Here is a 13,162-nt window from a genome sequence, read left to right as displayed (position 1 = left end):
TTTATAGCAGTTTTAAGGTCTGGGGACCACATTTTGAAAACCTCTGGTTGCTGTTTTACATTCTTAATGGTTTTATTCATGTTTATAATAGTTAACTAAAAGACAATTTCTGCACAATACTACATTTCTAAGAATTGTTTAAAAAATGTTTAAAGGTGAAAATTATAACTTTCTTAAGGTTTAATTTTGGGTAGGACTATTAGCTCTTGTTGAGTGGAACTCATCTCCCGAAATGTTTTTTCTTATAACTTTTCTTTTTACTCTTTTGAGTTTGAAAACAAACTATCATCTATATTTTCTTTTGGAGAATTGGAAAGAGCTCAATTGCCAGAGCAAAGTGTAAAGCTGCTCCCAGGCCAGCTCAGCAGATGAGATGCAATTGGGTGAAGCCCTTCAGTGACCTACTAATCAGTTCCCCTGGCCTGGGAATTGGCACTGGGACCTCTAGGTGTTTCCTCACACCTGAGTTAATGTTAAGAAGAGCAGATTACTGTGAGCAGTGCCTGTCGTATCTTGCATCTCTCTTGTTTGAAAGATACCAAGTTTTGGGGGGGCAGAGGGGTACAGGAGATTGAACTCAGGGGCATCAACCACTGAGCCACATCCGCAGCCCAATTTTGTGTTTAATTATTAGAGATAGCTAGGGCTCACTGAGTTGCTTAGCACCTTGCCGTTGCTGAGGCTGGTTTTGGACTCATGATCCATCTGTCTCAACCTCCCAAGCCACTGGGCTTACAGGAGTGTGCCACTGCACCTGGCTAGCAAGTTATTATTTTTAAAAATTTTTTTTATTTGTTCTTCTTAGTTGTACGTGACAGCGGAATGCATTTCAATTCATTGTACGCAAATGGAGCACAACATTTTAATTCTCTGGTTGTACACAGTGTAAAGACGCACCATTCGTGCAATCATACATGTACCTGGGGTAATGATGTACATCTCAGTCCACCATCTTTCCTATCATAACTCCTCCCTACCCTCCCCTTTGCCCAATCCAAAGTTCCTCCATGCTTCCCTTGCCCCCCACCCCCATCATAGATCAGCATCCACTAATCAGAGAAAACATTCAGCCTTTAGTTTTTTGGCTTACTTCACTTAGCATAATACTCCAACTCCATCCATTTACCTGCAAATGCCATAATTTTACTCTCTTTTAATGCTGAGTAATATTCCATTGTGTCTATATACTAGTTTCTTTGTCCATTCATCTATGGAAGGGCATCTAGGTTGGTTCCACAGTTTAGCTATTGTGTATTCAGCTGCTGTAAACATTGGTGTGGCTGTGTCACTATAGTGTGCTGATTTTAAGTCCTTTGGGAATAGACCGAGGAGTGGGATAGCTGGGTCAAATGTTGGTTCCATTCAAAGTTTTCTGAGGAATCTCCACACAGCTTTTCCAAAGTGGTGTGGCTAGCAAGTTATTTTTAATCGTCAGGCTTTTTGCCCATACCAAAGAGAAGTTTTAAGCCTGAATTTTTCTACTTTTCTAACTTTTAACCCATTTAATCTTAAAAGTGGAAGGCTCTGTAAGATCATTTAGTGTGGACTCTTTCAGGAGTTCACTGCTCATCGCCTGTTTCCTTCACTGGATGCTCAGGTGAGCCAGACCCTTAGAGACAGACCCCTGCCCCTCAGTCCCACTAGCTCTTCAGTACTCACTACTGAAACACCACCTATTAAAGAAGCCATGAGTCTCACTTAATGGTGAGTTCTTCGGATGTAATCAGTGGCAAACCTGATGAGTATGTTATTTGTGGTTTCTTCTGGGCCAGTGGTCTTTCTCCGGAGGCCTGGATATGCTAGTCCTGGGTGGAGTTGCCTGTCATCTTCACACACTGGGACTAAAATCACACGTAAGGAGCAGGCAGAGAGGAACTGGCCTTTCAGTAATGCAGAATACACCTGAGAATTTGAAGACTTTGACCTTAAAACCATCCTTTCCTATGAAAATTTTTGGATCGAGTTTTATTTGTGCTCTATTATATGTAAAAGAAATAAACCCAGGTTAAACATCCCTAACCCAGAAATCCAAAGTCTGATAATTTTTGAGCAGTGACAGGGTGACAAGTGAAAAAGTTCCTTGCCCTACCTCACATAACCACTTGAAGTCTCAATGCCAGTGCCAAAAAATACATACATAAATGTGTGTGTGTGTGTGTGTGTGTTAAAATTATCTCCAGGCTTTGTGTCTAGGGTGTATATGCAACAGAAATGAATTTGGTGTTCCATCTCCAAGATTCTTCTTTTTTCTTTTTTTCTTTTCTTTGAGACAGAGGGGATAGAGAGAATTTTTTTAGTATTTATTTTTCAGTTTTCGGTGGACACAACATCTTTATTTTTATATGTGGTGCTGAAGATCGAACCCAGCGGCCCCGCGCATGCCAGGCGAGCGCGTTACAGCTTGAGCCACATCCCCAGCCCAAGATTCTTCTTATGTGTGTGCAGATATCTGTACATGTGGAATTCCTGGTCTTCAGTATTCCAGTGAGGGTATTCAGCCTGTAGTACTCACTCTGCTTTTACTTGTATTGAGGGTGGGTGCAGTAAATATAGTAAACAGAACAGACAGCAGTGTGTTCCTGAAACTCAGACCTCAGGTGAGTAGGGGTAAACTGGCTCACCGAATGGTTGCAGTTAGCTCTGGGGCGTTGCCCATCATCCCCGTCACCACACATGGCTGGTGGCAGAGCGTGGCCCCTGGTTGCTCCAGCGGTCCACCTAGGCTCCAGTGCCTCGTCATTTTCATTCACAGGTGTTCCTGCCACACTGGGCTTCTGTCTCCAGGATCTCCTGTGTTCAGACCTTCGCTGCCTCTAGAACACAGCCCCTTCCTCCTGCTCCACCCCTTACAGTGTAAACCCTCTGAGGATTTTGGTGGTTTGGTCTGAGTTCTTAGCGATGGCTACCGAAAACTCTGTGTGTTTGTCTTATAGATTCAAATCGTTCTTTGGTTTACAGAGGAGGTTAAAGGCTTAGCTCCCTAGCAATTTGATGATCAGTCTGCTTAGAGTAGCAGTGAGATGAAATCAAAGAAATGGTCAGAGTTTCTTTGAACTGCCCTTTTTTTTTTTAACACACATGCAGAGAAGTACAGAATGGGAGATGAGCAAAGGGCCCGGCAGGTGTACCTGGTGGGTCTTTAGGGTTTCCTGCTGAGGGTGTGTTTGGAGTGAGTGACTGGGTTCATCAGGTGTTTCTGGGAAGCATCATCCACTGTGGTCTCCAGTGAAGGAACATGAGGCCTTGGTCCTGGTGGCCCTTGGGGAGCATTTCTAGCACAGCTAGCATCTGGGGGACGGGTGCACATGGCTGCTTCTTAGCATCTGTGCCCTGTGCTTTACCAGTGTCCTTTGAAAACAGTGGCTTTGCCATTCATAGAAGAAATTTCACAAGCAATGTTTACATTTTGATCTCAAGACGTATGGTAGGAAAGTGCTTGTCTCACAGAGATGGCCTCTAAAGTATCTTGTTAACATCAGTGACTCCAAACAGGCACAGTAAGTACCCCAGCCTGAGCCAATCAGTGTCACTGCAACATTTTTGAAAGGCAAAGAAGAGAGGTTCAGAGAAGAACATGCAGCCCATCAGCCAGCTGAGGCTTTGATGCTAAGAAAGCTTAGGGAGCATTGCCCGGGGTCAGTTTTCCTACTGTCCCCTGATCCCCAGGGAAAACAGAAACTAGTCACCAGTGCCACAGGTGATCTCAAGACCAGAGCTTGACTTATCACGGCTGTGCCCTCCCTAGGAAGCATGGCTCGGAGTCTGTGCTTCCTGTTTTCTTCAGCATCTCCTTTGGCCACAGACTGCCCACCAGCCACTGCTGCTGGTGGCTTCTGTAGCAGGAAGCACACAGTGTCCCCGCCCATCATGGGACTTTGGTTTCCTGATGTTTCCATCACAATTTTGCAAATCTTTTAAGATCAGCACAACCTTTATCAATAATTCTTTCATGATAACAGAACATACTTAAATTTTTTTTTCACAGTCTCTCCCAGGTACTGTGGCACACGCCTGTAATCCCAGCTGCTCAGGAGGCTATGCAGGATTACGAGTTCAAAGTCAGCCTCAGCAAGCTAGTGAGGCACTAAGCAACTCAGTGAGACCCTGTCTCTAAATAAAATACAAAATAGGGCTGGGATGTGGCTCAGTGGTAAAGTGCTCCTGGGTTCAAATTCCTAGTACAAAAAAAAAAAAAATCTTTGAGTTTAGGGGCATTAAGTTCATTACAATGATTGTTGTACAACCATCATAACCATCCATCTCCAGGACTCTCGTTTTCCCAAACTGAAACTCTATCCCCATTAAACACTAATCTGCCGGTTCCTCCCTCTCCCCAAGAAGAGTGCCGTTCTACTCTCGGTCTTGAGCTTGGCTACTCCAGGAACTTCATGCATTTTTCTTCCTGTGTCTGGCTTATTTCACTTTGAATAATCTCAAGAGTTGGGGCATGTGTCAGAATGCTCCTCCTTTTTAAGGCTGAATAAAAGTCCTTGTGTGTGCACCACCTGTGGACACGTTAGCTTCTGCCTTCCAGCTTCGTGAACAATGCTGCTATGAACGTGGGTATATTTAAATATGTCTTCAAGCCCCTGCTTTCAATTTCTGTTACACATATACCCCAAAGTGGAATGGTTGGAGCAAATGGGACTTCTGTTTTTCAGTGTCTTGAGGAACTGCCACACAGTTTCCCACCGAGACCACACCATGGTACATTCCTGCCTGTCTGCGTCCTTGCCCACCTCTGTTTTACTGTCTTATGTTTTTGTAGTAACAGTAATTCTAGGGCGTGAGGTGGTTTTAATTTGCCTCAGCAGGGAACCTGAGTTAACTCATGTTTCTCACCTTTCGTTGCATATTTTTGTTTGGTAGGTGATGTTATCTGGGAAGTGTCATGGCCCTGTGGCTGCGCATTTCCTCAGCTGGCCTCCTTGGCACAGCAAGAGCAGCACAGGGTGGTGAGGCCCAGTGTCACATTCCCGCCCCCTTGGAGTGTATAACAGAAAGCCCTTCGTTGTAAAGGGGGTTCAGAGTGTAAGAACCAACAGTGGAATCCTTGAAATGCTCTGCTCACCTGCCTTCCCCACTGCATTCTATTTCACCGTTTTAAAAAATCCCAATTAAAGGACAGATACTGGATGTATGCCAGAATCAAGCAGAGGCACTTCCTCAAACAGATGGGGGAACATTCTCTTCAGCCTTCATGGAGGTAATTGGAGGTAATCCCCTCCCAGCAGTATCTGCATCACCAAGGAACCTGCTAGAAGCCCAGATTGCCCTGGGGTGGGGCCCTCTGAGCAATTCTGATGCTCAGTTTTGAGAGTTTGAGTCTTGATTCAAGCCCTTTTGAGAACTGTTGGATCATACAGTAAAATTCTAGCTTGAATTATCATTTAGTTCCACCAGGTATGACATCATGAGAAGAAAAAGAATGAAAAGGACAATATTCTAAGGGTCTGTCCACTGAGATATTTGCATTGAACTTCAGGAAATGCGTTACTGGGGGCAGGTCGGGGGGATGAACACCTGTACCCCCTAATTTGAAAGTGGACAAAGCTTCATTTATTTGAAGATAAGATAAATGGGACTCTAAGGGTTATTTTTCTATTGATGATTGATTTTTCTTTATTTATTAAGATGAATATTTCATCACATCACTTGTGAATTGATTAAGACCTCTGGAGTATTTCAGAGACACGTTTATAGGAGACTAAAAAATGCCAGTGAGGCAGGTCATGTTTGGGGATAAGGAAGAGAGAATCTGATACAGAAACGGAGAGTAGTATCAGTTGACAGCCAGTGGCATTGGTGTAGACAGTGAGTCCCTTCTGAGTTAAAGGAGGCTACATTATACGGCTAGGGAGGTGACCTGACAGAACAGTAAACCTGGAAGCTGGTTTTTCTGAGCCAGGAACAGAAGGAGAGTTCTCAGTGCAACACAGTTCGCCTTTCACTTACTGGTTCCTCATTCTGAGAAGGGGGTCAGCGAACCACTTCTCTGAACAAACAAATGCCTTCCTCAAGGAAAAAGAGAAAAATGTGCATTTATTGAACTGGAAGAAAGAAGGATGCCGCTTTTGATAAGAAACCAACAGGCTTCCCTCTCTTTGGAGAGACCCCTGGGAGCAAGACCCCTCCCTCCCCTCTTATTTCCTCCAGGCCAACATGCTTAGAAGAAAACCACATTAACACTCAAGTTCCTAGGTCTGAAGGATGAAAAAAAGGGTATTAAAAACTGTTCTTGGTCTGGGGATGTGACTCAAGCAGTAGTGCGCTCGCCTGGCATGCGTGTGGCCAGGTTCGATCCTCAGCATCACATACAAACAAAGATGTGTCCGCCGAAAACTAAAAAAATAAACATTAAAAAAAAATTCTCTCTCTCTCAAAAAAAAAAAAAAAAAACTGTTCTTGGCATTCGTTTTTTTCCCTCAATTAAATTTTGAGTGAGGGAGAAAAGTACCTAACCAGTTTATCTACTTTATAAAAACACTAAGGTGGTTTTGAGCAAGTATTTGGGGCCTGGATGTGAAGCTGTAGGAACTAGTTGATCCTATAGACAGCATCACTGAGCATATTCTCTGATCTGGTCTAAAAACAATCACTTGTGAGCAGAAGTTGCAGAGAGATAAGGTGTAAGAATTACTTAAAGGAATGAATGAATAGTGAAAGGTCAAAATTGAAATTCCTGAGTCATTGTATTTATTGAACACCAGATAATCTGAGCCCAATGCAAAGATGTAAGGTTAAATCAGATTCTTGCACGTGGAAGGATTATCTTTGAATAGGGGACCTAAAATCTGAACAAAAACACAACTATAAAGAACCTGGGAGAATTTGGTTTTCTACCAAACTATTAGTCATCTGCAGATTTCACTTGGAAAATGACTTCCTAAAAAGAAGAGAGGAATGAATATGTTGTACCAGTTGTTAACTCTCCAGAACATCTGATTTGGAGTATGAGAACAGAAAACTCATTCCTATGACAATTCCAAGTCATGGGAGAAGATAACAAGAAGTGGTCTAACTATGGAAAATGTGAAGAATTAATGCAGTAATCAGCAAAGAGAAGTGGTACCTGGTAAGTGTTGAGAGAAGGGAAGGGTGGGAACGACTCAAGGAAGTGCAGGGGCAAGTACAGAGGGGCAGTTAAACAGGAAGAGAAGGTAGATGTTTCAAAATAGAAAAGAAGGTGCTAGACTAAGTCTAGTTACATCTTAGTCCATCCATAGAACAGTTTAACAAGTGCGGTATCTGAATGGCTTAAAAAGAGGTCCACAAAGTCTTCAGTACCCCTCTCTTTGAAGTTTGAAGCCTGATCCTCTCCCTCGAGCAGAGACGGTACTTGGCATCTCACTTCTAGTGAAAAGAATGTGGCAGAAGATTCCAAGACTGGGACATAAAAGGCATCATGGTGTCCTCTTGGGTCACTGGATCTGGAGTAAGCCAGCCGCCATATTATACAGATACTCAACTAGCCCCACCGGAATGCCCATGGATGGCTCCTGTGAGCATCCCCAGTCAAGCCTGCTGACTGCAGCCTCAGCCTGCATCTTGATCACACATTTCAGAAACATGCTTCAACCTAGAGTACTCCATCCTACTATCAGTACCCTACAGCTCATTGAGCAGTTGCATGTGACATGGTTCTTTTTCCTCTGATTTCCCCATGTCTGATTCAGAAAACCCGGCGTGGAAGGATGGGGAGAACAGGACTGACAGCATTGCCTTCAAGGGAGCTGTTCCCTGCCTCGCACTCTCCATGGCCAGAGTTGTTGGAGGTCTCGAGACACTCCCTCTCCAGCAGATCGAGGGACTGGCTCCATCTGAAGTGAAGAGATGTCAGTGTTCTGCTCCCGTGTGTCCCAGCTGTCCCATCAGGGGAAATTCCCCACAAGGAATGTCTGAACAGAATCAGAAAGCCATGACAGACTGGGGTGACATGGAACACCGTCTGTCATTGGACTTCTTTGCCCATTAATAATTCACAACTTTTTCTGGTGGCTTTGGACATTTGTCTGTGTTTCCATTACTGCTGGTGGTTGGCATAAATTTTATTTCAGTTCTCAAACTACATCAGATTCACAGCAACACAGATGGCCAGGCCCCACCCAATAAATTTCTGCTTTAGCAGGTCTGGGGCAGGGCCTGGGAATCTGCCTTTCTAGCAAGTTCCTGGGTGGTGCTGATGCTATGCTGTTGGTCTTGGGAACATGCCTAGAGAAGCCTTCAGATTTCCCTTAAGGGTGTCTTACAGGTTAAAAAATTTGAAACCATCTGACTGCTAACATGAAGCCACAAGTGAAAAATTCCACACCATGAAACTATTTTATATTATATAAAATTATTTTCCTATGTATATGAGATATCCATGGAACATAAATGAATTTAGTGCTTAGACTTGTGTCTTATCCCCAAGAGTTCTTATCATGTGTTATGGTTTAGATATGAGATATTTCCCAAAAACTCATGTGTGAGACAATGCAAGAATTTTCATAGGTGGAATGATTCCATTATGAGGTGTAGCCTAATTAGTAGATTAACCCACTGATGTGGATTAACTGGGTGGTAACTAAGCAGGTAGGGTATAGCTGGTAAGTAGGTCCTTAACAGCATGCCTTTAGGGGTTTTATATTTTGTCCCTAGTGAGCAGAGGACTTGTACCTTCATCTTCTGCCTCACTCTGGGCCCAGAGCTATAGGAGTCAGCCATCTACGGACTGAGACCTCTGAACCATGAACCCCAATTAACTTTTCCTCTATATTGGTCTTGTCTTTTGGCCGTAGCGATGGAAAATCTGACTCATATATTATGCATGTGCATAGATTCCACATTTTTTTCTAAAATTAGAAACATTTCTTGTCCCAAGCATTTTGAATAAGAAATACTCACCCTGTAATGTGTGGGCTAGTGTGGATTATTCATTGTCAGATTTCCTAAGGATTGTTTGCTCAAACGGAATAAAGGACACTCCTAAGCTTTCAGCACTCCTGTTTGACGTAAGTTGGTGCTGTGTCTTTAAGGTTTCTGCTCAGGAGCCCATGAATTTAAAAATCGCCTTTTCTGCTACATCAATTTTTACTGCTGTAACGCACATGTGCACGCAAGAGCACGTGTGCACACATACCATGAGGTTAAGTTGAGGAGCTCAGATTAAACAAATCTCCCCACTCAGAAAGTCATCTGTTGATCATTTAGCTTAATTAGCATCAGGTGTAGCGCATATTTACCGTGACTCACTCCTACCTCCACTAAAAACCAGGCTGCTTTATGTGTGGGTTGATTAAAGTATCTATCAAAGTAGCTCAAGGCCTGGCTCCTGGTAAACCTCAAAGTGAGACGCCTGCATCTTAAAGGCTCAGCTTCTGACAAAACGCACACATACTTACAGAACATGAACATCAAGGGACCTGGAAGCGCAGTAAAACTTGGGGAAACCTGGAGCCTTAGGAGAGGGTGGAGCATTTCATGTATGCTGTTGTACACAGTGCTGTGGCTCGCCATGTGTTTCTCCTGTTTCACTGGGGTGGGTGACAGAGTCACAGTGAGGATGATGATGCTCATGCCCAGGCTTTGGGAGTAGGTGATATATCTTTGGGGCAGTATCTGTTTTAGTTTGTTTTATTTTCAGAATTATACATGGCAACTAACTTGGATGGTAGCACTGAGAATACTGAAGCTAACTGTATCCTTCTTGTTGTTCACCATGAAAATAGTCATAATTTGAGAATTGTACTGTCACGTGATTAGTTAAACTGTTGATTTGGGCTGTTGAGAATACAGTAGGTTTCTTTTTATCCTCAGTTTTGCTTTCTTTGGGTTCAATTACCCTGTCAATGGTGGTCCCAAAATATTAAGTGGAAAATTCCAGAAATAAATTCCTAAGTTTTAGATTGCCCATTCTAAGTATCATGATGACATTTCACACTATCCTTCTTCATCTTGTGCGAGACTTGTCACCTCTTTGTCCACTGTATCCATGCTGTATACACTATCCACCAGTTAGTTTCTTAGTAACTGTCTCAGTTATTAGATGGACTATCAAGGTATCACATTGCTTGTGTTCAAGAAACTCTTGTTTTAATTAAGAACGGCCCCAAAAGCAAGAGTAGTGATGCTGGCAGTTCAGGTATGCCAAGAAGAAGCAGTGAAGTGCCTTTTTGAAGTGAAAAGGCAGAAGAAAGTACAATAAGGTATTCTGAGTAAAGGGAGTCTCCATTCACTTAACTTTTTTTTTTTTAATAATACATTGTTATAATGATTCTGTTTCACTGTTAGTTATTGTTGATAATCTCTTACTGTGCCTAATTTCTAAATTAAATGTTATCATAGGCATGGCTGTAAAGGAAAAAAAAAAAGACCATATATAGGGTTTGGTACTAACTGCAATTTCAGGCCTCCATTGGGGATCTTGGAACACCTGCCTGCACATAACGGGGGCTTGATATATTATAGTTGAGCATGGGCTGGTTGGCATGCTCACACACACTTCATCCTCTTACGCACACACAAAGCTATCTCCCTAACTCAGGATTCCCTCTCACTTCCAGTGGGGATTCACTCCCCACCGGAGTGCCACTGGACAGAGCTTACATCCCAGACACACCTGCATGTGTGCACACACAGGTCCAATGCTGTGTGGGCATGGAGCATAGCCAGGGTTCAATACATAATTGTTACTTGTTAAACTGATCAATATTTCTTGGTTTACAAAGAGTATTTCTTAGTGTCCTTCCTGTATGCTTTTCAGTAAATGAAATAAAAGGCCAATTTTAATAAAAATAATGACATTTCTAAAACATACTGTAATGCACTAATGTAATATAATACAGAATTTGAACATTTCTCAATAAAATCTGTGTTCAAACCCTGGTGCAGCCCCCTCTGGGATGAAGTATGATTCAAATGTCACCAGAATTTTTCACTGTCCTTCAAGTATTTATTGTTAAAAGCTTAGAGTTAGAAATTTTCGATGGCTTAATTTCTAATAGAAGTAAAATTTCTAGCTGTGCTTTGCAGGCAAACTACTTTGAGTAATTCCTAGTTTGCCACAAACTGTCTGGGAAATGCACACTTCATGTTCCTCCAGCACCCGGGGAGCACGGTTGGTCTTACTTCTATAGCCAACAAGCATTTAGCACTGCAGCTGTGCTAGGCCAAATTCCATCTGTCTGTGATTCGGAGGGTGCGATCTTGGTGGCCCCTGGGTCACCTGGTCATCAGGCAGGGTGTTCCATAGTGACCTGAGACCCAGCTTGGTGAGCTGGATGGGGATCTGGATTTAGTAGGCGGGTCCCGCGGGCCCCAGCATAGTTAAGGGTCGGGCCGTCCCCGTTTTCCTCTGTGCCCGGTGGTAACTCTCCTCCTGCTTCCTCCCCAGCCCAGTGACTTCTCCGTGTCTCTCAAAGCGTCAGGGAAGAACAAGCATTTCAAGGTGCAGCTCGTGGACAATGTCTACTGCATCGGGCAGCGGCGATTCCACAGCATGGACGAGCTGGTGGAACACTACAAGAAGGCGCCCATCTTCACCAGCGAGCACGGGGAGAGGCTCTACCTCGTCAGGGCCCTGCAGTGACAGTGACGGCGGCGGCGGCGGCCTCCCGGGCCCCAGCCTCCCGGGCCCCAGCTCCAGGGCTGCGCTGCCCCCTCGCCTCCCTCCGGAGCCCTGCGGTCGCCCACCCGGCCGTCCTGCTGCAGCTCCGCGTGCCAGGCACTCATCCCGATCGGCCTCCTTAGCCTCTTCCCCTGCGCCACCCAAGGCCCTCACGGCCACGCCCAGCCCACAGCCTCCTGGGCCACTCTAGAGGACGGGAGGCAGAGGGGCGTGTCTGCCCACCTCACTCCTTTTCAGCTGGAAACAGCCGTGGTCTGTTCAAATCGGTCACACTCAGAACTCCCCACTCAACGACATCGGGGGCAGTCGGGGGGCACCGGGCTGCGCTCAGCGTGTGAGTGAACCACAGCACACTCAGGATGAAATGGCCTGAGCTCTAGCTCCCTGGGGACCAGGTGGCAGGGGCCCGGGGCCCACCCAGCGGCCCTCCTTCAGGGTCCTGGCTCCAGGCTGTGCAGGGAGCAGTTGCATTTGAGGATAGCAATACTGGAACGTCGCGTTGGTGGCAGTGAGGAAACTGCTCAGTGCCTTCGAGGCTGTGCTTGCAATAAAGAGAATTTCTGTGAGAGTCAGTCTACAGAAGAGGGAACCGGTGATGCAGAAAGAGACGTGTTTTGGTAATTGACCCCCAGATGTGCCATCCGCATAGTGCTTTTTCCTCTCGCCCTTTGGCTTGTTTGAATTTCACAATTATGTATTTAATTCTCAGAGTAATATGTATCTGTAGCCGTTTGTTGACACTAATAACAGATGATTAAGGAAAACAGCTGATCTTCGGGGAAGGGGAGATACGAATACTTTATACACACTCACTATATATATATATATATATATAATACATGTATATTATATATATATAATTTGCTTTACAGGGAAATTTTTCAGGGTTTACAAAAGAATATGTGATTGGTAGTAAAAGACACAGAATGTTTATGAAAAAATTGCATTTTCTTTTTTCTTTACATTTGAACTTCTTTATAGTTGAAATATACAGTCTTGAGATGGCACATTCCTACAATTGAAGAAGGGGTCTTGAGATCCCCTAAACTTGCATACCCAGTTTTTTGGATATTGTAATAAAAAAGAAGTATTATGACAAGACTGTGTGTGTATTTATCTTGGGGGAAAAATTGACTCAATTATGGGTGAATAATGACGGCAGTGTTTTATTAAACCTTCATCACCAAAAGGACATCCTTTAGTGCATTTAACTCTTACACATTTTCTTTTTTCTACTGCTGCATTTTTGTATATTGAAATACTAAGCTCTAATTAGTTGAACTCCCATGAGAACCCAGAATGTCAAACTTGATCTTTACTCTTTGGAAATTATTGGCTAAGAAATATGTTTCACTGGACTGTTGTCAGCCAGAGTTCTCACACTCGGTGGCCCTGCCAGCTGACATTTCACTTGGCTCAATCTGTTTATTGTTCGGTAAGCTACAATGTGCCAGGCACAGGGAATGTGCTCACGTAACGTGGGGTGTGTGCAGGCATGGCCCGCGCACAGAGTGCTCTCCCTCTGTGCCAGGCAGAGTGTCACTGTTGGCCTTA

The 13,162-nt window shown here is 44.1% G+C and overlaps 1 protein-coding gene across 4 annotated transcripts in view; it reads left to right on the top strand.

Moving 5' to 3' along the window:
* The window catches only part of Nck2 (NCK adaptor protein 2), a 144,247-nt gene extending 131,540 nt beyond the window's left edge, over positions 1–12,707 (top strand). For all 4 annotated transcript variants that reach the window (XM_046423303.2, XM_046423300.2, XM_046423301.2 and 1 more), the window contains exon 5: positions 11,375–12,707. In XM_046423303.2, the coding sequence (XP_046279259.1) occupies positions 11,375–11,569 (195 nt within the window). In that variant the 3' untranslated portion in view covers positions 11,570–12,707. The remainder of the gene's footprint in view (positions 1–11,374) is intronic.
* The last annotated feature ends 455 nt before the right edge of the window (positions 12,708–13,162 follow it).

Source organism: Marmota monax, unplaced genomic scaffold (genome assembly GCF_021218885.2).
Source record: "Marmota monax isolate L192 unplaced genomic scaffold, Marmota_monax_Labrador192_F-V1.1 WCK01_AAM20220418_F8-fsc00271, whole genome shotgun sequence".
NCBI classification, from domain to species: domain Eukaryota; kingdom Metazoa; phylum Chordata; class Mammalia; order Rodentia; family Sciuridae; genus Marmota; species Marmota monax.
Note: the sequence above shows the minus strand (reverse complement) of the source record. Positions and strands in the feature narration are given on the sequence as shown.